The sequence below is a fragment of the Gracilinanus agilis genome, chromosome 4, assembly GCF_016433145.1.
Source record: "Gracilinanus agilis isolate LMUSP501 chromosome 4, AgileGrace, whole genome shotgun sequence".
NCBI classification, from domain to species: domain Eukaryota; kingdom Metazoa; phylum Chordata; class Mammalia; order Didelphimorphia; family Didelphidae; genus Gracilinanus; species Gracilinanus agilis.
Window position 1 is genome coordinate 394,420,004 of NC_058133.1, and position 24,689 is coordinate 394,444,692.

At 33.9% G+C, this 24,689-nt stretch overlaps 1 protein-coding gene across 4 annotated transcripts; it reads right to left on the reverse strand.

Moving 5' to 3' along the window:
* Positions 1-20: 20 nt before the first annotated feature.
* On the reverse strand, positions 21-23,859 carry BCLAF1 (BCL2 associated transcription factor 1). Of its 4 annotated transcripts, XM_044677061.1 has the most exons (13): positions 23,741-23,859; positions 22,352-23,263; positions 20,340-21,005; positions 20,004-20,173; positions 17,283-17,388; positions 16,028-16,112; positions 12,871-13,043; positions 11,424-11,604; positions 10,316-10,462; positions 4,696-5,179; positions 2,422-2,525; positions 1,028-1,178; positions 21-249 (listed from the first exon to the last, which is right to left on the reverse strand). In XM_044677061.1, exons 1-10 carry the CDS (start codon positions 23,842-23,844, stop codon positions 4,937-4,939), a joined length of 2,787 nt encoding a protein of 928 aa, XP_044532996.1. In that variant the 5' UTR covers positions 23,845-23,859; the 3' UTR covers positions 21-249; positions 1,028-1,178; positions 2,422-2,525; positions 4,696-4,936. The 4 variants fall into 4 exon arrangements, with proteins under 4 accessions (XP_044532996.1, XP_044532994.1, XP_044532997.1 ...); XM_044677059.1 differs by lacking the exons at positions 21-249; positions 1,028-1,178 and having other exon boundaries at positions 1,532-2,525; XM_044677062.1 differs by lacking the exons at positions 21-249; positions 1,028-1,178; positions 10,316-10,462 and having other exon boundaries at positions 1,532-2,525.
* Positions 23,860-24,689: the final 830 nt, after the last annotated feature.

The window sequence follows — 24,689 nt, forward strand, 5'->3', positions numbered from 1 at the left end:
AGGTAATCTAGATAGGTAAATAAAGTTTACTCATCAGGAATTGCCTTTATTTTTGCTAAAGAAACATACAAAATATTGAGGGGAAGGGGGAGCAACTTGTCTTCAATGAGCATTCAGAGCCAGTGAAAGAGAAATGGGATGTCACCAACATGAAGTATACAGACCAGTTTGGCTTGAATCATCTTGGAAAAGTAGAGGCTGAAGTCAAGCTCTGAAGAAACTTTAGTGCCAAACACAGTTTTGTCCTTTCTAAATAAGGCAAATGAGCAGGGACTTTCTTTTTATTATATTCTGATAAGATTTTTACTGTTCCTTTCCTCCTTTGACTACAGGCAAATGTATAGTCTAGAGCTAAAAATTGGTACCTAATGTAAAACAAGTTTCTAATCTTCAGCCATGGACTCAAGAGAACTCTTTATCACAGCCTACAGCTGTTTTTCTTCCTGTTTAATATTAGGTTTGTATGTAAAATGGAGTCTAGAGACCCAAATTCTAATCTCACATCTACTATCTAACTACCTTTGTGATCTTATCTCTCTCTCAAGATTACTAAAGGGAGATGAGAATGTTTTGAAAAAAAAAAATAATAATCTGTACATAATTCAAATTACTAACCTTGACGGTTACAACCTAGAGTATATTTTCTTTCATTAAGCAATAGGTATTTCCTATTTTTAATTTGAGAAACACAGATAAAGGAACAGACATTATAACAGTACTTGACTGGTTCCTAATGCAATTTCTTTTACATAAGGAAAGTGAATTAATTAAATTTTGTCGCTCAAGGACTACCAGGACAATCCATTTAGATAATCATAATCACTAAAGTTAAAAAAAAAAAAAAACTTCAAAAAGCATACATCGTTTTTTCTTTATGCAGAAATGATACTGGTGATTATATTCAGCTTCTTACCAAAAAGCTACAAAATGCAACAAATGTTTCCTTTACAAGTACTCCAGAATTGCTAAACAAGTTTAAAACAAATTCTTTCCTTACTAATTCAAATAAAACAGCAAAGACTATTACCCTTTAAATCCAAGGACTAGATAATGAGGTGAGTACTCTGAGTTGTTTTTCCAGGAGTGGTGATGGATTTGTGCTGTTCTCATATTCTCCTTTTCAACCAGTAGGATATGTTTACAAAGCTGGATGGCCAGGGATGGGCTGTAGTCTGTGGCTATAACAAGGTAAAGGCCATTAGTTGCTGGGGCCCAAGTTAAAAGTTTTCTTCCTTCAGGGAGATAATTAAGAATTGGCAAGTAGGCCAGCAGCCAATATTGTATAAAATGCATTATTAACTTGTTATAACTACATCATCTGTTCATTGTGTAGGCTAATGAAAGTCACATGGTAGAAGGCAAAATGCTCATTTTTATGATAAACTTCCTGCTAAGGAAGAAAGGTCTCCATTTTAGTTTCTTCTTAGTGACTTATGGTGAGAGTAGACAACGAATGACACAGAAGGCAAAGATGAGTGGCAGTTTGTACTGATAAATTGCCCACATCAATGAGATCAAGGAACCAATGAAATTACTATTTGTAGTATTCCAATTTATTCTCCATTTTCCTTAAATCATGACATCTATTTTGTGAAGAAGCTTTGTTGAAAATCAAAGTGGTCATCATCTTTACATTTCAAACAATTCTTGGGAGATGAACTATAAAAGTTAAATCAGATCTTACCACAGAAGTAAATGGTAGCCTTCTCTTCCTTCCCCATCCCCTACTTTTTTTGGCAAAGTATAAAACAAAATTGGAATTTTAGTATTTAAACTATAAATGACCAACTCTCTTTGAAAAGAAGGGCCAGTCTTATTTCATTTGGTTTCCCTAACATCTACACATAGTTCCTTCAATGACTATTTAAATAAAAATAGATGCATTTCCAACCTAAATTAAGTATATACTTTCTCAATATAGTGACACAAATGGCTAAACATTTGGTTTAGATTCTTTTACTGATGCCATAGGCCAACTAATAAGTCCTTTCTCAATGGAAATTAAGTCTAGAAAGATACATATGAGGTTTGAGAAAGTAAAGCACTTCCAATATTCTTGGAGCAGAATAATTATAGTTTTTAGAAGATATTAGGTAAAAGAGGCCAAAGAAACTACTCTGATAGGAGGCAAATATATTCTTAATTATTGTAATCAAACAATAACACATTACCACTTATGACATTTTATTGGCATATGACAATTTACAAGGGTCCCTATTCCATTATACATCACACTGAATGGAGTCATCTAACCATCTATATATAGCCATCCTTACTGGGGAAGACTTTTCTCAAATTAATGCCCAACACTGATTTAAAACTGTGACAAAAAGGAATGACTCCTTAAAGCAGTCTGATATTGTAAAAAATATATTTTGCATTTAATAGTAAAACTCCTAGGATGTTGGAAGGTATACACACCTAAGAACTGAGTCATGGCCTTCTTGTGATTAAGCAGCTTTCTTAATCCTTCCTGGAAACATCCTTTGGTTCATTTTGTTTCCCTTCTCTGGGCAAAAGGAAGTCTGTCAATGCAGGTACCAAAGGGTTAATATTTCCTGCTACTGTAAACATTAGACAATATCTTAACAAGAGCAATTTAGCTTTGGTGTACATGTCAGTAAGTATGAAGCTAAATTGTGGATTGCAAAAAAATAAAAATAAAAAAAATTGCACACCATGCTTTACCCTGGGCTCTGAAAAGACATGCAGTTTTATTCCATCTAGGATTCTTCCCTTAATTAGGGAAATAATGTCACAAAAATTTGTTGTACATATAAGTTAAAGCAGTGTATTGTATCTGCTTTAAAAACCTTGATGTTCTCTCTCAGGATAGCCTTTAATTACCAGCTCCTATCAAGTTTACTATCACAGAAAAGCACTCATTTTCTTCAGTGAAAGACAAAAACATACAGCAGTGCATGGTGAGTTTCTCTTCTAAGTAGCAAATGTGTTCAAATAAATTATCTACCTAGCTGAATGCTAAGCATCCAAGAAAATGTGTTATTTGTTTGGAAATGGATGAACTCAGTTGATAAGATGGTACTCCCAGCATTGAATTACACTTCCTGAGTAATGGCAATAATATGTATTTTTGCTTGGACATGTATTTGTTTTAATAAGCAATTTCAGGGTAACAAATTAGTGCAGGGAAAACATGCGAAACTGAAGTTTTCTTTTGCTTTTCTAATTGTGTTTCCTTTTCCTCACCTACCCCAAACCCAATTTTTTAAAAAATAAACTTTTAGCAAATGCTATTGCTGCAACCACCACGGTGCCAGAAACTCATAAAATGATCATAAATAAGGACTGAATAAAAATAAGAATTTCACTTAAAAATGTTTAGAGCCTTAACAGAAATAGCAAGCACTTGTACTTATGCCTGTGCATAGCTATTTTGTCTTTCTTCTCAAATCTGAAAGGGAGGAATTTCTTTCAATTATGATAAAGGGTTTGAATTAAATAATTACTTCAGATTTTTTATTCCTTTTAAAGCCGAAAATACTAATGTAGAAGACAATTCACAGACTGTCTACCTGAAGAAAAAACCCAGAAATAAAATGATAACACCATTTTACAAACTGGAACTAAAACAGAAACAAATGCAAGCTGGGTCAATGCTATAACAAACTTCCTGACAAAAACTTTTTATTGGTGGCATTTGAAAAACAAATTTTTAAAAACACTTCTGGTGAATAGTTTGTCCTTGTTGCCTAACGTATATGTAGCTGATCTTATATAACCTAAAACATTCCACTTTTTAAAATCATGTAAAATGCAAATATTTTCTTTCTATTATATACTCTAGCTTTCCAAGTATCTGCATTAAAAATTTTCTGTAGGGTCTTCCCCACCCTAGCCATCATTCATGTCACAAGAGCTTAAAAAGTTTTTTTTTTAACTTAGTACAAATTAGGTGGAGTTTTATCTATAATGCTTTTAATTACAGACCAGTTTTGTTCCTCAAAGAGTTGTTGATTGTCCAAGATCATGAATCAATCCTCCAAGAGTATCAACAGTGAATTTTGAAGCAAAAGAGGAATGACTCTAAAGCTTTCCTATATTTGTACTTAATGTCTGCTCTTAGTAGAAAACCATTTCATCAAACTATCTAATCTGATTTTTATATTCTGTATATAATTTGAAGTGCTTACCTTTTCTACTTCTCAACTGTTAGGCTGAGCAAAAATGGCATTTTCCCCCTTTTAGAATATTCACTGTAGTGCTGAACTTGCTTATTATTAGTTCACCAAAGCAACACAACTTGTTCTGTGGTATACGTCAAAGATTGGTCACCCTACAGTGTATGTGTTCTACTTAAGGAAGATGCTAACAACAGCTGTGTACTGTTAAAATAATTAACGGCTTGTATAAACAATTTCTGTTCAGGGATTTGTATATAGCGCTAAAGTTTACTTCAGAATAAAACACTGACAAACAGGGGGAGGGAAAAACCAGAACTTTCACATAGTTGTACTTGACCATATCTTATAGACAAAGCAGAATTACAATGCATATAACAAAAACAGTAAAAGGTTTTTTAAGCTGATAGTTACAAATATGGTACGTAGCAACTTTCTACTTTGCTTCAGTACAATCCTCAACATACACTCTACTATTATTGAGATATTTAAAGACTTAAACAAAAATTCTACAGACTACTTGCAAACAGTAAAATTTAAGGAAAATGCTTACATTCGTTTTTGAAAACAAAAAAATCACGTAAAAAAATGGTGGGTGCAAGTTCTGCTCTCAGTTGCAATCTTACTTCAGATTTACTATTCCTATAATAAAAAACACAGAAAATGAAGATTAACAGAGCCAGGGGGGAACTACATACAATTTATAAACCATAGCAAGCTCTGTTTATAAAATTAGATTTACTAGTTTTAGCAAATCGTCACCCTCCTAGCCCATACTGAAGGAAATCTGCTCTTCAATTCACTGACAAGTTGGAATTTTCTACCTTTTCTTCTTTGCGTCTGTCCTTCTTTTCTTCATTATTTTCCATGGTCTCTTCTTCATCTTCAACAATCCCATCCCCTTGGTATTTGTCATGTGTCCATTTTGGACTGCTACCTGATTTTTTGAAGTTAAACCGCCCTCTGCCACGTTGGAAAGTGCCGCGGCCTCTTCCTCTTTTGGCCCAATAATCCACACCATCATCCCTGTCGTCATGCTAAAGGAAGGTTAAAAATAGTCAGTGAGATGTTTTTGAGCACTTTAACCTCAGTTTAAAGCATGTTGATAATCAGCTAAATGTTCAATTCAAAACTTTACATGTTTCAGGTAGGTATTCAGAAAGCATGATGTAGTAATATTTGTTTAAATTGTAAATTTGTCACGTAGACCTGCTGAAATTGAGTAGACTTTACAACCATAACTAAATGTTACCTTTTCCATCTTATAATGATCCCTTCCTTTGGAGCCAACCACCAATAACTGTTAAGTTGTCATATATCAGCATACAGAATTTCCTATCAAATATTACCATTTTTTCCCCTACATCAAACATTTCCAATACTCAGACATGTAGTATAAATCATGAATACTGACAATTGTTTTTATATCCCATTACCTCTTTTTTGAAGCATTGTATAAATGAATGAGGTTTTTTATTTGAATCAAGACTATGTACAAAATTACACTGGGCCACTACTAAATAAAAGTCACTGACAACTGCTAAATGATGCATGGGGGGAAGAGTGAAGGGAGAGGAAACAATTCCAGATAAATGAAATCCTGAAAAGGTTCTAGATATCTGGATGATTATAGCCATGTACAGCCCACTTAAATTCATAAAATTAAAGGGTTCCTTAAAACATTCAGTGATTATCCAAGTGCTAATACTTTCATATGAAAATCTTGATATATTTGACACCTAATTAGCACTGCCACATTCCAATATATTCTAATCAATTTACCAATTAAAGATTAACTCCTTTGCTAATATGTTTCAGTGTATGTCTGTATAACGGATTTTATTTAGCAAGGTAAAAATGTAGTAGTTTAAAAGAAATATGTTCCAGGATATCAGAAAATATAATTATGGTACAAAAATATAGTTTGACAAATTGAATCTGGACCAGTAAGTGTAATGGAAGTTTCCGTCTAATCCCAAATTAAATTGCCTTAAACCAAAGGAAGGTTAAGCTTTAAATTCTATTGCATGACATTCTTTTAAATGTTTTTGGCAAAAGGTGTTGGGGACGGGGAGATTAAAGAAAAAAGAAATAGCAATCAATTATGAGATAATTGAGAAAATAGTTATTATTGGTTTGTGAGAGATTAACTAGTTGATACTTGTGAGAAAGTGCCTGGAAGGAGAAGGCAGGAGAATTCTGGGCATGCTACCCTCTAAAACAGGGGTCGGCAACCTTTTTGGCCATGAGAGCCATAAACGCCACTTTTTTTAAAATGTAATTTCATGAGAGCCGTACAGTGCTCACAGTGCACGCTCCTGTAACAGCGCCTAAAAAAAAATTGACGTTATGGCTCCTGCAGAAAGAGCCAGATATGGCTCGAGAGCCATACGTTGCCAACCCCTGTTCTAAAAGCTTCCACCTTTGAAAGATATCTTTTGAGGTTCACAGAGCAGGTGTACTCCTCTCATCAATTCTAAAAGCAATAGAAATGGAACTGATTTTCAGGGGTTCCCAAAAAGGGAAAGATCACTGCTGACAAAAAGACAATATCCTCTCCTAAAAGTAGATTAAAAGCATGTTTTCAAGGAAGAAAGAGGAAGACAAATACTTTTGGAAGTATAACCTCTGGCAATGTCTCTCCTCTTCCAGTAAGAGACAAACCCCAAACAAAACTTTTGACCCTCAAATTTTCACACTGGCTATGCATGTCCAAGAACCAGGAACCATACCTTAAGCTAAACTGTAGCTCAAGATCATGAACAGAATGGGGTTCTTTAACTGAGGTTCATTAACTTTTGTTTTTAAAAATTTTGACAATTAAATTTCAGTATGACTATTTTCCTTTATGATCTTATATATTTTATGCATTTAAAAATATTGTGTGAAGAAGTTCATAGGTTTCACCAGACTACTGAAGGTACACCATGCCACAAAAAAATGCTAACAATACCTGATCTAGTCCAAGTTAAAATGATGTGTTCTAGAGTAAAAATTTAATTAGGGGAATAACAAAAACTAATACCCAGGCATGCCAATTCTGTTCTTTTGTTCTAACACAGAGTACTACTACTCCACTATGAATTAATCTTTTTTAAAACTTTCTGTGTATTGTTCCTGTGTGCTATGTATTGGTTCCAAGGAAAAGGAGTGGAAAGACTAGGCAATGGGGGTTAAGAGGCTTGCCCAGAGTCACACATGAAGTGACTGAGGCCAGATTTGAACACAGAACCCTCTAGGACTGACTCTCAATCCATTGATCTCCCCTTGAATATATTTATAAAGGTAAAACATCAAATTCAAATCTTTATAGCACCACTGGGCTATGAGACTTGAACTGTCACCACTGACCTAGCAGTGGCATGATTGCAACAGCTTCTCTCTTCAGCATTCTGTGCTCATTAATAACTGTAACTTTTTTCATTATAAAATTCAATCATAAACTATCTGTAATCCAAGAGATCATAGGTACCCCCCCCCCCCCGTCCATTAAGGGATATTAGGGGAAATTTCAGAAAATAATGTTGTGACCAGGGATAGAGATTAGAACTGTGGTATAAGGGTTCAGTGATTGTCCTGGGTCACACACCAAGGTACTCCTGACTCTTGAGACCTGTTCTTTATATATATATATACATATATATATATAAAAATAATAATAAATAACCCTTACCTTCCATCTTAGAATCTGTGTATTGATTCTAAGGCAGAAAAGTGGTAAGGGCTAGGCGATAGGGGTTAAGTGACTTGTCCAGGGTCACACAGCTAGAAGTGTCTGGGGTCAAATTTGAACCCAGGACCTCCCATCTCTGGGTCTTGGTTCTCAATCCACTGAGCCAACCAGCTGCCCTGTCTGAGGCCTGTTTCTTTATCAGTTATCCCTTAGTCAATATCAACTAAATTCAACACTACAGATCAAATATCTAGTTTTAAACATTTAATTTTCTAAGTGCCCCAAGAAATGCCCAATGGGATAGGAAATATTTTAATATTTCTTATCCTATAAATCTTTTTCTTTAAATAATTTACCGGGCTGTTAACTTTCCTGCACCCTCCCTAAAAGGCCATCCACTTATGGTTCTACTCTAAAAGTGACCTGTATGAAGCATTAAATCCTGCTCAAATGAGTTAACTGAGTTTAGACTCCTAATATGGAGAGAAAATGAATGTATTGTGTGTGTGTGTGTGTGTGTGTGTGTGTGTGTGTGTGTGTGTTTGTGTAAGAGAGAGAAAGAGAGAGATCAAAACAATTTATTAATAGACTTCAAATCAGGGACAAAGTGTGGTCAACTTTGGAAACTGATCAGTTGAGTAGAAAGAGATTATAAATTGACATTTTTTTCTGTTTAAAATTAGGATATAACAGACCCTTAGCTACTTTTTCATACAAACTTAACAATGATACAATGGATATATATATATATATATATATATATATATGTATATAAATATATATATTTTTTAAGCAGTTCCTGCTATTTACAAGTAGCCAAATTCTTGAAATAGTTCTTTTTTGTCCTCTGAGATATGTGAAGCTGTTTAAGAACTATAAGCTAAAGCAATAAATATGCACTAAAACATACTGAAAGCCACTACACTTAATAAAGAACTACCAAATTGGAAGACTTAATATTAATCCTGAAAAAATTATATTGCCAGAAGACAAAAGCTGTTCCATTGATCTAATTCTCAAAATCTTGATCATGCAATTTATTCATGAAAGTCATACCTAATAGTAGACAAGAAACCGATGTAATTATGCTTTATACCAACCTGCCTCCTTCTGGAGGTAGGAACAGCAATAAGACTGTACCAATGCTGCCTAGAAGTGATATGGAAGAAAAAGTTATCTGGCTTAATTTGAATATTTTATACACCACCAGTGCCAAACTATTAAAGTAAGCTCTTTCTAAATGTGATGTGGTATTATTATCTTCTTCACACTTTATAATAGATAATATATTGAGTAAAGGAGTTACCTTAATTTTTATTTAGATACTAGGTAGAAGAGTGACTAATTCCAAACTCACGAACATAATGTTTATTATGTTTAACTCAGTTCAGGTTTGTTGGTGGTTAAACTAGAGAAATAAATATGAACATTCTGTGAAATGTTTTACCACTACCACCCACCCCCTCCCCAAAAAAGAAGCAACTTATTTAAAAGGAACATTGCTGAAGTACCCACTAGCAAAATTAGCTACATGTCAGGGAAACTGGGTGAAGCAAATGTCCCTTAAGGACTACTAAGGACAGTCCTTAAAAAGCTATATATAAAACAAAATTTTATAAACAGAATACTATTTTTCCCACTATGATCCATTCACTTTCACATATTCAATAGAAATATTTCCTGAAATCATGTTTTTCAGAGGTTAGGGAAGGGGGTTGTTTGAAAATGACGGAAGAAAATGAATCAAGTTATATACAATATGCTACTTTCCAAAGCTTGGTTGGCTCGCTTGAAAAATCACATCCCCCCACCCCCAATAACATCTATCATACCAAAGGTATTTCAACTCACCTAGGCCTTGATGTCTATCTCAAATCATAACCTTTCCCCTCTGTTCTATTCATTTTGTGGAAAGGTGTTTCCTTAGTAAGAAATTCTCATCTAATACCAATGAAATACCTAGGTCTGTCTGCCAGAATCTACCTAGGATAAACTCTTTATTCAATAAAAATTCCCCACTCAACTACTTGAATGTACTAAGGAAAGATAATAGTCTCTCCATGAATATTTTTAAAATGCACTCTAAGTTTTCTTCAGGTCTACTTTACTTGAAAAAAATATACTGCCAATAGGTCAAAAAACCTTTCTTAGGATCAACTTTTGCACCAAGACAGTGCACTCAAATAAATACATAAACCACAGAGGAGTTATAATATTCCATTCTAATTATGGCTGCCACTCCACTTGTAGCTTTCCCTAAATTGCATCACACAAGGGGTGGAACCAAGTTATAAGGAGGTGGAGTAAAAGCACTTGAAAACTATCTACACTCCAAATCACCTAAAAATGTGTAACACATTTATTCTTTGTGTTATAAACATTATGGTGAAATTTTTTTTTAGAAATTTTATTAGCATGAAGGATACCTGTACTAAAATTAATTCACCCAGTATGCTTTAAAAAATAATGCAAACCAAACACACAGATTTCTAACACCCACCAAGAAGTACTTCTTGCTCTTTGGGGTATATTCTGGATCCCATTCCTCTTCCTTCGGTCTCTTTTGAAAAGTAGTATTTGAGTTGTTTGGACCAGTATTTGTCCCAGCAAAAACTCCTCTGGCTCTTCCTCTGCCTCTAATTCGAAACTGATTAACATTGACAAAATTGTTTAGTTATGCAGTCAAAAGCTGTTTAGTTACATGCAAACCATCATTTCACTGCATTATTTGTCCTGCCTCTTTCAAGCCCATGAGGAGTGAAAATATAAAGTTTATATGGTCAGAAAAAATTCTGCCCGCTGGAAGTTGGTGGAAATATACAAAGTTAAAATTTAAAAAGGGGGAGGGGAGAAAACACAACTTCCGAGGACTATACTCAAAATATAGAAAAATTCAGTTGTTTCTGCTTTCTCACAACCAACAAAATGTTCTACTTTCTTTAGAGATTGCTGTAGAGTCACCAAATGAATGAATCCTCTGACCTACTACAAGCCAAGGACTTTGTGCTACTTCAACCTCTGGTCTTCATGCACCCTTCTCATTTACACCAGGGAGCTTCTGACACAGAACAGGAATCAAAATCAGATGTGGCAGGAATATAAGATTTCATACAAAGGAAAATAACTGCTCCCTGCTTCAAAATATAAACTCTCTTTCTTTGGAGATATGCTCAATAGTAATAATCTCTTCCAGAGCCAGGGAAGGAAACTGCCCGGTTTATATACATCATTAAATCAAGGCCCTGTCACTCCCTCCACAGACACAAATAGCAACAAGTCTAACTTACAGCCTTAAGAATTGCCTAAGGCTCAGCAGAGTTAAGTGACTTGCCTACGCAGTTATGTGTCAGAGATGGGCTTTGACCCAGGTCTCCCTGACTTCAGCATTCTCTTCACTCTGCATCCAAATTGCTACAATTATTTGTCATTTATTGAAGACATACTACTAACAGCAGCATTTCCAACACCAGGTTTTCTACTATAAATGAAATTAACTAATAATAAACAATCACAACTATTGTCATAGATCTGATCCATTACTTTCCTGAAGATTAGCACTATATATGTAATACAATTCCCTGAAAGCACCAGAGAATTTCAGAACTTACAAAAGTTCCTCTGGGCCGGCTGACTCCTGTAAAGCCTGAATATTCTTTTGGTTCATGATGGGTTTTAAACTCTTCTTCTCTTTCCTTCTTACTGTCTTTTTCTTCTCGAGAGCTGGCTGAGGAAGAGGATGATGAAGAGGATGAAGATCGAGAACGGTCCTGCTCTCTGCTTTTATGTTTACTGCAAAAATAAAAATAAAAAAATACTATGTGCTATTTTTAAAAGGATGGACAATCTGTAGAATCTTAAAACTATAGGAGATCTTTGGGTTTTGTTTTGTATTTTTAAAGCACTGGCCTATTAAAAATAATGCAAAAGTGAATTATAAGTTAAAACTTGGATACATTTTCAGTTTCCATTCTCCTTCCACATTCTGATTTTATTTTGTTAGGGGGGGCCGGGGAGAGGGGGGGAGAACCATACTGTAGCCAGCCGCTAGTCAGAAGCCAGCAAACTATAAAAATAAATTTCTATTCTTTAAAATTTCAAATATTAGCTTGCTTCTTTTAATTTGCCTTTGCCGGGGGTGGAGGGGGGGGAGAAGAAAATCAAGAGATAGACAAGGGAAGAATGCCTCATAGGCAGTTTCATCAACATAATTGAAATAGCTACATATTCATGACCGAACAGTTGATACTGTAAGGTCCCTATGTAGCACCATATAGAAGTACAAAATGTATAATACTACAAAGACCAGTTAAATAGAGGAACAATTAAAATCCACATTCATCCAATGAACAGCAATTAAAAGCCTAAATAATACTTAAAATTCACTAGTTTACTAGCTAGTTAATATATAAGTATGTACATATATAAACATATACATACATATGTTTATATATGTAATCTAATTACACAATACATATGTGTGTACATATGTAATAACATTTGCCATTGTGATTAGATTTACATGATCCTAACAGAACACCCAAAAGATTCATACCTGCAGTAACTCTTTCCACTGCTACACAGTATCCATGGAAATATTACTAAAAAAGGCTAGTACAAATTGATACTTCTTAAAAATTAGTACTTCCTCCCCCCATCTCACCCATGTTAAAAACCTCTGGCCATCATTTAAAAATTTTTGTACTCTGGGTGTTATGAGTTGAAAAAGTGCGGAATCAAGCATAACGAACCAAAGTTCTTACACAAACTGTTTCTAGAAATGCACTGCATTGAAGTCCAACCTCCTGATGTAGCCTGGATAATAGGACACATTAATTTGTCATTTTTTTTTTCAGTGTTAGCTTGCTATTCCAAAGTTTTTGTCCTCATCCACCATAAGCCGTGTAAAAGACAAATACATTTTTGCTGTAAAACAAATAATTTTAATTGTTTAAATTTAAACATTCGATTACACAGTGAAAATTGAAAGCAATTAAGCTGACAATTACAAAAGGCTAATTAGAAGCTAAAACCTACTTAGACCATTTTGACAATTACCTGTCATCTTTGTAAGATTTGTATTCTTTGTAATCTTTAGTTTTTTCTTGCTTTCTGGATCCACTGGATTCCCTGGAGCCCTTGGAATCCCCCCGTTCTTTACTTCTTTCTTTTCTGCGACGATCTATGTCATGTCGAAGATCAGCAGAATCACACCTTAATTTTTTATCTCCCTATGAAAGGAATGAATGTAAAATAAAGCATTTAAAAGATAATTAAAAGTGAAAAATAAAGCTAATCTATCTACCCATATCTAATCTGGAATTTTAATGGCAGAAAGAATGTTACATACTTTAGTAAATTTTTTATAACAAACATGCTCAGAAAGATAACTTACCTAAAAATTTAAGGGAAAATATTATACTTTAAGTTGAGCAAATTTTTAAGTTTTTAAAAAATAAAATGTATTGTCCATTACATTGTATGCAACTGACAGCAAGAAACGTGTGGAATTTTTTTATTTTTATTTTTTAATAAAACCCTTACCTTCTCTCTTAGAATCAATATTGTGTTTTGGTTCCAAGGCAGAGGAGCAGTAAGGGCTAGGCAATAGGGGTCAAGTGACTTGCCCAGGATCGCACAGCTAGAAAGTTTCTGAAGCCAGATTTGAACCTAGGATCTCCTATCTCTAGGCCTGGCTCTCATTCACTGAGCCACCCAGCTGTCCTCTGGAATTATTTTTAATTGTAACAAGAGATATTTGTGTGTACACTATATAATTCAGAGCCGGTTGTTCTACTCGCACATTTCTGAGTAGCTAGTATTAAAAGTAGAATTTGTGGTCATTAACTTGTAAATACCAGAATTCTCATGTCCTTGGGCTCACTAACACTAAACAATAACTTGGCCAACCCTCCTGAGAAACAATGACAAAGTCATTTTCTGTAATATTCAAATGGACATGGTTTAATTAAGTTGACTACAGTACAGGAGAGACAAAGTCAGAAATATGTTCATTAATTCCCAATCTTGAACTCAGTTACCTAAGCTATCGTCTGCCTTCTTTCAATTTAGGTATTGCAATAGGTACTAATTTAAAGAAGTTCCAATTCAATGTACTAAATTCTATTAGTTTTATTTTGGGGAGAAGGAGGTTAACTGTTAAGACATTTGAGAAGGTGAAAAAATGCATCTGAGGAGGGAAAATTATATAACCAATAAGATGCTAAACAATATAGATATGGGAAAACTATTTACTAAGATGTTTGCATTTGCTCCTAGGATAACAGAGTAAAAAAGAACAGCAGTAAGACTCTTACTTTCGCTTTTTTCCATCCCCATACATAGACCCAAACTAGAATTAAAACCTACTGTGAAAGAAAGAAAAGAGGGGTGGTAAAGAGAAGTGCTAACACAATGTCGTTCTGCTACTTGTTACAGCCTGCTACATGGTTTTTAAGTCTTTGAAGCAGTGGTACTCACAGTTACATGACTCTGGAGCCATTTTTGCCTTCACCATTAAACAAAAAAGTCAAAAAGCTACTGTACATCCAATTAAAGAGTCTGTATAAAATAATATTCTAACTACAAAAAAGATAGGTTGTACCTGACTGAAAGAGCTAAATGAAGATTGAGTATCACAGTCTGAATATCACTGCTTTTAAGTTTCCAGCAGAGGATCTTAAATGACCCTTTCATTCAGTCAATATATTTACTGACTGCCTACTATGTTCAAGACACTGTGCTAGGTGCTGCGGAAGATACAAAAAAGAATTAGACACAGTCCTTGACCTCACAATACTGTTTCCTCCAAACTTTTTCAGTTCATGATAGCCCTAACAACTTCAAAACACAAAGAATAGAATGAGGGGAATGCCTCTACTTCTTTAGTAAAATGAATTTTTATATCCTCACCCTCCCACATAACATATGTATAAACATATTGATATACATATGCCATTAGTCAGTTAGTCATACGCACACGTGTGCTGCTCAAAATTCATCATGGTTACCACTAACTTCCAACATCTACAACAAAAACTACCAAAGGAAAATGAGTTACCCCAAAATGTCAAAATACAGAAAAGACCCATTAAAACATTGTACCATAGATCCCCAGCCCACACACAAAAATAATCAAAATCAGAAACTTCTCAACCTAATAAGACATTATTTTAGGTACTCAAAATCTGTTAATGGGTTAATGTTTTCAATATATTAAAATATTCATGATTTCATCAGTATGAATCTCCCCTGTTGGAAACACAAACTACAACTCCCACATAACTGATGGATGACTTAAGTCATTTTTTTTTTTTTGGCAAAAATATTGTCACTTGGTGATGAACCTAGTGGCCAAACTTATGAAGCTGACCCTTAAATGATGGCATCATTAGGCCCAAATTAGGACTTTTTCAGCTTAGTATTTATTGCCTATCAGAAATGTCATTGCTGGTAGGCTTCCAAAAATGCAAGGTATCTTATAAAGCATAAGGCCAATGGTGTAGATCTATAGTGTAGATTAATATCATGCCTTATTAAACAATTTACAACCTGAAAGGTTCTTAGAAAAGAAACAAATGCATTTCAGGTTAGCTTTCCCCTTTGCCACATTTCTACCACTCTGCTCTTCAAAGCCACATTTGGCTCTGAAAACATGAAAATGGCTTTATATAACCAGAGAAGGTAAAAATTATCTTTTCCTTTGCTCCTTGATTTCATGCTTACTCTGTTCAACTGGCTTATTATCACAAATTTACACATAGGCCTTATTTTCTAACATGCAGATTTCCTTTTGCAAATCTCAAAAAGCCTTATGTTTTGAAGGGTTCACATTTGTAACGTCAGATGCTTAAAACAAATTCTCATTACCAGCCACTCAAATAAATAAGGAATATGCTTTTTGATCTCCTGAGTTGGCCATCTTTAAACATAAGACAAAACTAAATCTGTTGTTTGAAAATTAAGGCACAATTCTATTACCTCTATGTTTCATGAGGTTTGTTAAGTGTCATATTGCACAGAGACTAGTTTATGCATCCCTTAACAAATCCAATAATCTCTCAGCGCCCTTGCAAATCTCAAATTATAAATTGCACATCAATTGCCAATCTCTTTTAATAAGGGAGTTTCCTCATTGAGAGCTAATCTACATTAATTAAAACACGGATCCATCATTGAAATTAATATAAAATAGAAATCGTTATCAAGGCCATACCTTTTGATTTTCTTCTTTAAAAACTCTCTCTTCTCCTGATAAGCGGGTATGCTTCCTCAGGGCACTCGGAGAGATGTCAATTCTCCTTAATATAAATTAGGTTTAAGTATATTTGTTATTGTTGTATTAAAAAATACAATATATATTGTCTAAACTGATAATTGACATAATGTAGGATGTCTTTAAACCAGTAAAATGACTTGGCAAAATAATACAATTAGCACAGTTGTAATAAATCAATGTATTAGAAGGCTTATTATCTGCCACCACTGAGGAATGAAGCATTCCACAAGAGCAAACTTTCTAAACAAATGAAGCCTACTTCTCTAAGCACACATTCTTTAAAAATGAAATGGAAAGCTTAAAAAGAAAATTGCATACAGCCTTGCTCCACAAACAGAATATACTTGGAATAACTTAAGACCTTAAAAATGTGGTATTAGTATTATAAACATCAATTATTGTTATAACAGTGATTTGGAAACTAGGGGAATGTCCAGTCATTTACCTCTTTGCCCCCATAATATTGTTCCTTATCTTTTTTTTAGAACACTTCTGTGTCTATTACCTTGCCATAAAGCTATCAATTGTCATTTTCAGTGCCTCGTAAGTAACAACTTCCTGCCCCTCTCATTTATAATGAGCTGTTTCTGAAGTAAGTGCTGGATGGAAAATCAAAAAGACAAGTTTTTAAAGATCTTATTCACAAATATTTCTAAGTCAACAAAGTTCTTTAGGTAAGAACTCATGGATATTTCCAGCCTTAGCTACAGAACAAAATGTACAGAAGTTCTACAAAAGCTATCTTGTGGGATCACTGTCTAATAACACAATTCCTATGTACAACTGAGATTTTTTTCTATTTTATTTCATATCTTTTAATAATACAGTATTTATTAAATACTAGACAGTTTTCATCAAAAGTACCTCCTCAAAATACACCATCCAGCAATTTCTCCAAAATGAGATGCTAGTAAGGAAAGGAGTAATATCTCACACTGTAGGTTCTAATCTCAGTCAAAACCAGTGTATTAGAATTTGCAAAAAGTTTTCACAAATTTTACATGCTAACCTAAATTTTTATAGGACAAAATGGAAATAAATGATACTTTTTACATATCTTAAACCAAAGCTGTAGAAACTTGAAAGGACAGGAATAGTTACAAAACCAGTGCACATGCATCATAATTTTCTGAACTCACAAACTCCAAATGAATTCATTATCTTTATGTAAAGATTATGCAATGCTGCATACCTGTGTATCTCTGGGCTTTTTTGCCGGGTGCTATGTTCTTCAGTGGCCTTCTGATATGAGGTGAATCTTTCATTTAGGGTCATTGCAGCTGATTTGAAGTATTGCTCTGTTGATTAGGAGAAATACTATTTGGTTAGTTATTTCTAATTTCACATGCATTTCCATTCCTGACAGAAGGGGATGTAGGTGGTGAAAAGTAAATAAAATACTCAAGAAACCTAGCAGGAGAGAGACAAGTATTACAAAGAACTCCCACCCCATTCCCTTAATTCTTGTACCTCAATTTGGAGTGATAGTAGCAGAGCACAACCACTGCAAGCTACCTCACAAATATGCCCTATCAATAAATACCCCCTATAATCCAAACACAATAATTGTAGGATTAAGTCATGAATCTCTTTTCCCATTTCATTGATGTACTCTTCCCTTAAACAGAAGAAAAAAAAAAAAAAAAAGAACAGTAGTCTATGGGCATTTCTATACCTTACCCATATGTAGTTTCAAGTCATTATTTGGAAGAACAAAGAGATTATTCTGAATTAGTGCAATAATGAAATGACTATAAATCTGTTTTGATAAAAGCTATAATTTCTGCATTAAGAAATTATTACAGATTATGTGTAGAAAATGTCTTTACACTGCCAGTTCTAATAAAAAAAAGTACCCCTACCGTTAAAATATTTTTTTAAAACATCTGGCATCTTGGCAAACCTGACAGCATATTTGATAATGGATTTTTCTCTTGCTTTTCTTTAAACAATGTTTTAAAATCAGTAACATTAACTTTCTTTTTTGTTTTTAAAGACCAGCTCAACAAATGTGTTTTAAATGTAAACTAGAAAGACGCATAAAGTCATGAACTATGAAATGTTACATATGAAGCAAGCTATCTGCTTAACAGGTCAACATACATCTGTGTCAACTTACCGCCCAATATCCAGCACATGTCTCATAACCAATCATTAAAACTTGAAACGGCCACTACAAGGGTAGTGCCTCAATCATAATTCCATGAAACCCAGGAATTTGAGCTAGCAACTCAGTTTTTATGCCATTTTTGCCAGGAAGACAGAAGATTCAACTTTGCCTGTTTTTGCATCTGTATCTTTCAACAGCTATTTTACTTTGAAACATGGATTTTGCCATTTCAAAACATATTCCAGGACCTAGTTACAATGAAAAAGAAAACATCACTGGGCATTTTCAGCTCTATATGAAGAAAGAGCTGTTCAGATCGGTTGCACAATACCAATAATGAAACATAACTACAGTTTAAAAAAAAAATAAAATGAAAAAGGAGAAAATTTACTAAAATCTGATCTCAAAATTCAATATCATTCGTGAAATATTGCAAAAGGCCAAAAAAGGGGAAAAAAGGGAGGGAGGAAAAGAAACCAATAATTTTAATGTTTCATGTACATCAATAATTTGGCCACAAATTGGTTCTCAAACCTAGTTACTTGCCAAAGGCTAAAATGGTTTGCCTTTGGTTATCACACTAACACAACTACATTTTAAGAGAAATTCAGCAGGCTATCCACAAGTCAAAATTTGGATATTGGTGCATAATAAATCACAAATGGCAAATTTAGGCTAGGAGAGTTAGCATCAAAACAGTCTTTAAAAAAAGAAAAAAGAGGTTTGGTTTCAAAACCAAACAGCCAGGAAATATTCTGGGGAAAAAAAAAACATTTCAGTTAAGCTGCCTTCAACTGATGCAGCTGCCCAAAAAGTAATGCCCTAAAACTTCTGAACAGCTTTAAAACCTTCAAAATTAACATTACATACTGATGAAAATATAAGAATATCATAATATTTAGAATTTTATGTTTCTTGTATATAAAAACTTACAACTACTAATTGCCTAATCTCCTTTTAATTTATATCCTTTGTAATAATAAATGGAATAGTTCCCCCTTTTGAAGTACTATGACAATACATGTATGATTTCTTTATGACTTATTCACTATTTCATAAAAGCTATCACCATAAAAATTAAGCAGCATAAAAACAAGAGATGAAGTATTTATAATCCAGCATTTTAATTAAGTTCAAATATGCTACTTGAGATTTGGAGATTGAATTTATTAAATTACTTAATTATAATACTGTCTCCTTGGTACATAAAGGAGGGCAAATCAACAAATCACATTACTTAGAACTTTTAAAATACTTTTATTTCATAAATATGAAGAAATGATGCCAAATTTATATCATAAAATCTTGAATACTACATAATCAAATGTAGTAAAGGTACACAGGAATGCACACATATATCATAGGTAAGTAATGATGACAAAGAATGAAAATTTATTCTAATTAGCTTGAAACCAATAGTACCACCATAACAAAGAGATGAGGGATCTCCATGAAATATATTAAGTGGAGAAAACTAAGTTTATAATATGAAATTTTTGAATTTCAAAATGCCAAACTGAGTTCAAATATCTTACTAAGTTTCACATAATTTTTTCTCATTTTCTCATAAAATGGATTTCTAGGGATAAGTTTTCTTTGCTAATTTATTTAGAATTTAAATTACATTTTTATTAACTACTCCAGGGGGTTGAAATAGTAAGCACTTTAAGATTACAAAAAAATTTCCCCAAAAACTTAATGTTTAATTAAGTTAGCTTTAGTTAGTTCAGATTATGACACTGTTCATTTCTCCTAAAGTAATTTTTTTACTGTTATGTTAATAATTATATAACCTAAACTTACCTTTAACATGATGAACCAAGGACACAATGTGCTGAATAAATGACTCTGAAGTGCTTTTGCTGGCCTGTGGCAACTTAATGTGGTCAAAGATGGACCGGAATTCTTGCTCCTTCTTGACAGAATGGACAAGTGTACTAGCAAGCAGCCTGTCTTTAGTCAAGGAAGCAGGTCTAGAATATGTCAATAACAAAAACACACACACAAAAGAAAAAATACCATTGGTTTGAATATCATGGAGATAAGCATTATCAGGGAAAAAAATAAGATTAACAACAACACTTCAATACTGATTCAATGTCCACAAGGTTTACTGAACACCTCTGTGAGATCATTTACCTGTTGGAATCATCAAGAGGTACGGGTGCCATTTTGAGTTTGACTTCAGGGCGATGAGAATCACTGGCTATCATTTTGATCCTAAGTGGGCTCTCCTCTCTGAAGGTAGACTTTTCTCTCGCCTCCAGATTCTTGTGTAGAGGGGGACTGTAATCAAAGAGTTCTTTGAGCTTTTCAGACTTTACCTGCTCAGGTGACTGAGTTTCTTTCTTCACCATTATTCTCTCAGAACTTTTGTCGTCTTCCTTGTGCTTATCTTTTGTAGTGCTAGGCCTTTCCACTACATATCCAGTCTCTTTAAGTTTATAATTTTTATCTTCTCTAAATCCATCACTTTCTCTATTGCCCTTCAGTGGAACTTTAGATTTGTACTTGGCTCCTTCCTCCTCAGCATTCCGGTGAGATGCAGTAGCAAAATTTTTACCCTGATCTGCCAGGACAGACTTCCTGAACTGTCTATAATCCTCAGTCTCCTCTGTGTCATCCCCTTCTGAATCATTAAACTTTCGTTTTCCAGCCTCTTTATCACTGAAATAATCTAAAGTTTCCTGATCCTCCCATTCTCCCTCTGCCCTCCCTTTTTCTGTTCCTTTCTCCTTCTGGGCCTCTTTCTCCCTGGTATTACCCCTATCAAGCAGGTATACTCTAGACTCTTCATCTGTGTACCTGTAAATAGCAAAGAAGAGGATGGTAACTCTGGATTGCATTCATTTTCATTTTCTTTTATACTTAATGTGTTGCCCAACATCACAGGATCAGCAACAAAAGGAATAAATCCCACAATGAAAAATGTCTCAATTTGATATTCTACTTTTGCAAAGCAGTAAGCATATATAGGTATCTTTTTGTGAATCTACTTTAAAAAGCTATTTGAATTACATAATAATCTCTTCTAGAATTTAAGAAAAATAAAAATCTCCTCAAAAGCCCATCCAAGTTAACACCACAGTCCACATTTCTGTACCACCAAATTCTTATATTTCTACAAAGCTTCAGAATTAATTTCTACAACTTAAAAAGCTAGCTTATCAATTGTTGGATAAGAACCATTCCTTTTATATAAATACCAATAATTGATATGAACTCTGTATAAATTTATTTTTTATGTTTAAAACCACCTTCTGAAAGATCTGGACTATTTCACTTAATTAGCTGTTAGCATACTATTTCTAAGTATGCCACACACCAATATTTTTTATAAAAGTTCAGTATGAAAGTTCAATAGCAAAAATACTTATTACTTATCATACCCTTCATTTCAATCACAAAATGCTTCCAACTTAACATTATTAATATGCTGGGGAAAAGACTTGTCATATTCATGAATAGGAAATGCATCAGTTGAATAAACAAAACTGAGGTAACAGCATAAACGATATGCTTAGTCCATGTCCCAACACAACAAAATCAAAAGCACTTCAATAAATATACATATTCAATAAGATCCTTAGACAAGTGTCTAAAACACTTGAATTAAAACAGTAAATTAAGCTATGTAACAGAACACATATAACTTCTTGAATTCTGTATTAAAATATTATGATTATGAATCAACTGGAAAAATGAAACGTCTTATAATGTAAACAGAATATATTGATAGGCTTATTCATAAAAATTATATAATTAAACATTAATTATTTAGGATCAAAATGCTCCAAATTTACATAACTAATTTCTATTGCTAAAACTAAAATTCTGCAGAAGTTAAATAAATAGTTCTACTTTCTAATGTTTCTTAGTTCTTTACATAACTATGCCAGGAAGGTCTGAAAAGTAAAAGAATCAAAAAAGATTCAGTTCTCATTCTCCACTACTCCAGAAATTTTTTAAATAATTAGGAGTGTGTTATAACAAAAAGTATAAAGACTAGCATGAGAAGGCTAGACTTAAAATATGTGTAACACTGATTCCCAAATTTCCACAGACAAAAAGAATTTTGGAAATGAAATGAGCATTATGAATAAAATGTATAATACTGTTTTAACAAAGATTATCCACAACATAATTCTTACCTTTTTAAAAACTTTCCAGTCTTTGCAGTTTCCTGATCTCCACCATCAGGATAAAATGAACGAATTCTAGTTTCTTCTCTTGGAACATTCTGTGGTGGGATTGTCTTTGCAGGGCTTCTTCGTGAAGGTATATGATGGATTGGGCTATTCTGAGAGGGGCTGTATCGACTAGAACCATTTCCAAGGGAACCAGATCCAGACCTCTCGGGGCTATGTTGAATGGAATGTGAATGCTGAGAAGGAGTATTTTTTGCAGAGTGGGCTGTGCTGAGCATGGGAGCATCTGAACAAGATGAACTCTGACTAGGTGGTGTAGCAACAGGAGAAGGGCTGTGAGGTGATCTTGGACTATTATCATATGCTGAAAGACCAGGCCAAATATCACCAGATGCCGCTGATGATTTATTAAAATCATCAATGGGTTCAGAGGGGTCATGTTCAAATGTATCTTTCTGTTCATCCTGTGATTTGTTTTTCAAAGGGCTATCTTCTGGGGGAGCCCCTTCAGGTTTTTTGGTCTGCTTTTCAAGAGACCCTCGCCTTTTTGAGGAGACTGGTGACTTGCTATAGGGGGATGACGAACGAGATGAAGATGACCTTGGAGACCTGGAAGATCTGTAAGACCGGCGAGATCGGCTTCTAGATCTCTGAGAAGACACAGATCTTCGTTTTGGACTCCTGGAACGTGAACGACCCCGTCTAGGGCTCCGTGAGTGTCTTCTATTCCAGACAGGTCTATAGCCACCTCGATGATATCTACCACCACCTCCTTGATAATACCCTCTACCCCTTCCTCTGTACCCATAAGGCCTTCTCATTCCTCTATTATTTCTGTAATCTCGGCGATAATCTCTAGAATAAACACGATCTCTACTACGAGATCGTGAATACGTCCTGGAACGAGACCTAGAACTAAAATGGAAAAAAACACACAATTAATGGAATGAGAATGGAAAATATATCATTTTAGCATTATGGATGTTTCTTAATAAATGTAATATTGAATTAAAGTTAAATATTATATTAATATTTTTAAAACCAAAAATAGAAACTTCTGCTTGATAGTATTCTTCTCTTATTATTGTCAAAACAAAATCAATAAAAATTATTTTTTAAAAGCTAAACCTGCACAAAACCTTATTACCAGCAAATAGGAATGTTTTATTTCTACATGGTCAATGTTGAGAAAGGAAACTAAGAAGGTTAAGAAGAAATAAAGGTGTAATGAATGAGACATAAAAAATAGTGAAAAGGAAAAATAAAAGTGCAATATGTAGAAAATTATTCATTTATCACAAAGTATACATGACTATGAACTGATAATCTAAAAGCACTGAATTTTTAAGACAATAAAGAGAGAACTAAAAAGGTACAAATGGATGAATTCACCTGTATCTCTTCTTTCTAGAATGTGATCTGGACCTTGACCTGGAACTAGATTGTGATCTGGACTTTGATCTTGAAGAGTGTGATCTAGAGTTGGAACGACCCATTTCTTCCAGTGGATTACTCCTACTGAAATGAAATCGTAAGTTAGCAACATGTAATCTATATAACTTTACAATATTGTTTTTAAAGTATTCTATAATAGATAAAAATAAAATGACTCAAAAAAGTAACTTTGTATCTCAAAATGATTCAAAATTTATTTTTTCTTTTCATATAATGAGTAAATTCAGAAGATAATAACCTCAGATAAAATCCAATTTTTCTGCTGAACAATAAACACGGGAAAAACAACACACATTTCTAAGTTCTCATCCCATCTATATATGTCTCAATCCAAAAAGGCAGTAGCTACAGAAGCCAGAAATGACAATTATATTAGACTACAGTAAATATTACGTTATTCCATCACTGATACAAATACCTAACTCTCCTATAAAAGATAAACAATGTGATAGTATTACAGATAAGGAATTTAAAACAAAAAATATGCAAATAATGATGCCAGAGACCAAAAAATTTAATCCACCAGGCTACTAATTTTCATCTGGCAAATGGGCTAACCTGACTATTCCATGAAAAACAAGAACTGGAATGGAGCTAGACAATATTCTAGAAGATTAATGTGATAAAAAGTTCCCTGATCAGCTAGAGCACAATGCTCCAACATGTCTAATTTTACACTGAAGGTTTCTCGATGATATGACACTGGTAAGAACAAAACTTGAGTAGGAACAGATGTAGCCATTTGCTAGGTCAATTAAAAATCGGTGGGAATAGATACATAAAAAGAAACTTTTGATAGCAATCTTTTTTCCCAAATGCTGCATAGCACAGAATTCAAATTTAAACTATGGGATTCTATGCCACTGAAAAGTTCAATAGGCATGAA

Excerpts from the sequence above, each read along its gene's own strand:
- BCLAF1 (XM_044677061.1), bottom strand. The coding sequence starts at position 23,844 with ATGGGTCGTTCCAACTCTAGATCACACTCTTCAAGATCAAAGTCCAGA. Across the intron at positions 10,463-11,423 it reads GCCGGCCCAGAGGAACTTTT|TTTCGAATTAGAGGCAGAGG; the intron begins GTAAGTTCTGAA and ends AATGTTAATCAG. Across the intron at positions 5,180-10,315 it reads AGAGCAAGAAGTACTTCTTG|CATGACGACAGGGATGATGG; the intron begins GTGGGTGTTAGA and ends ACCTTCCTTTAG.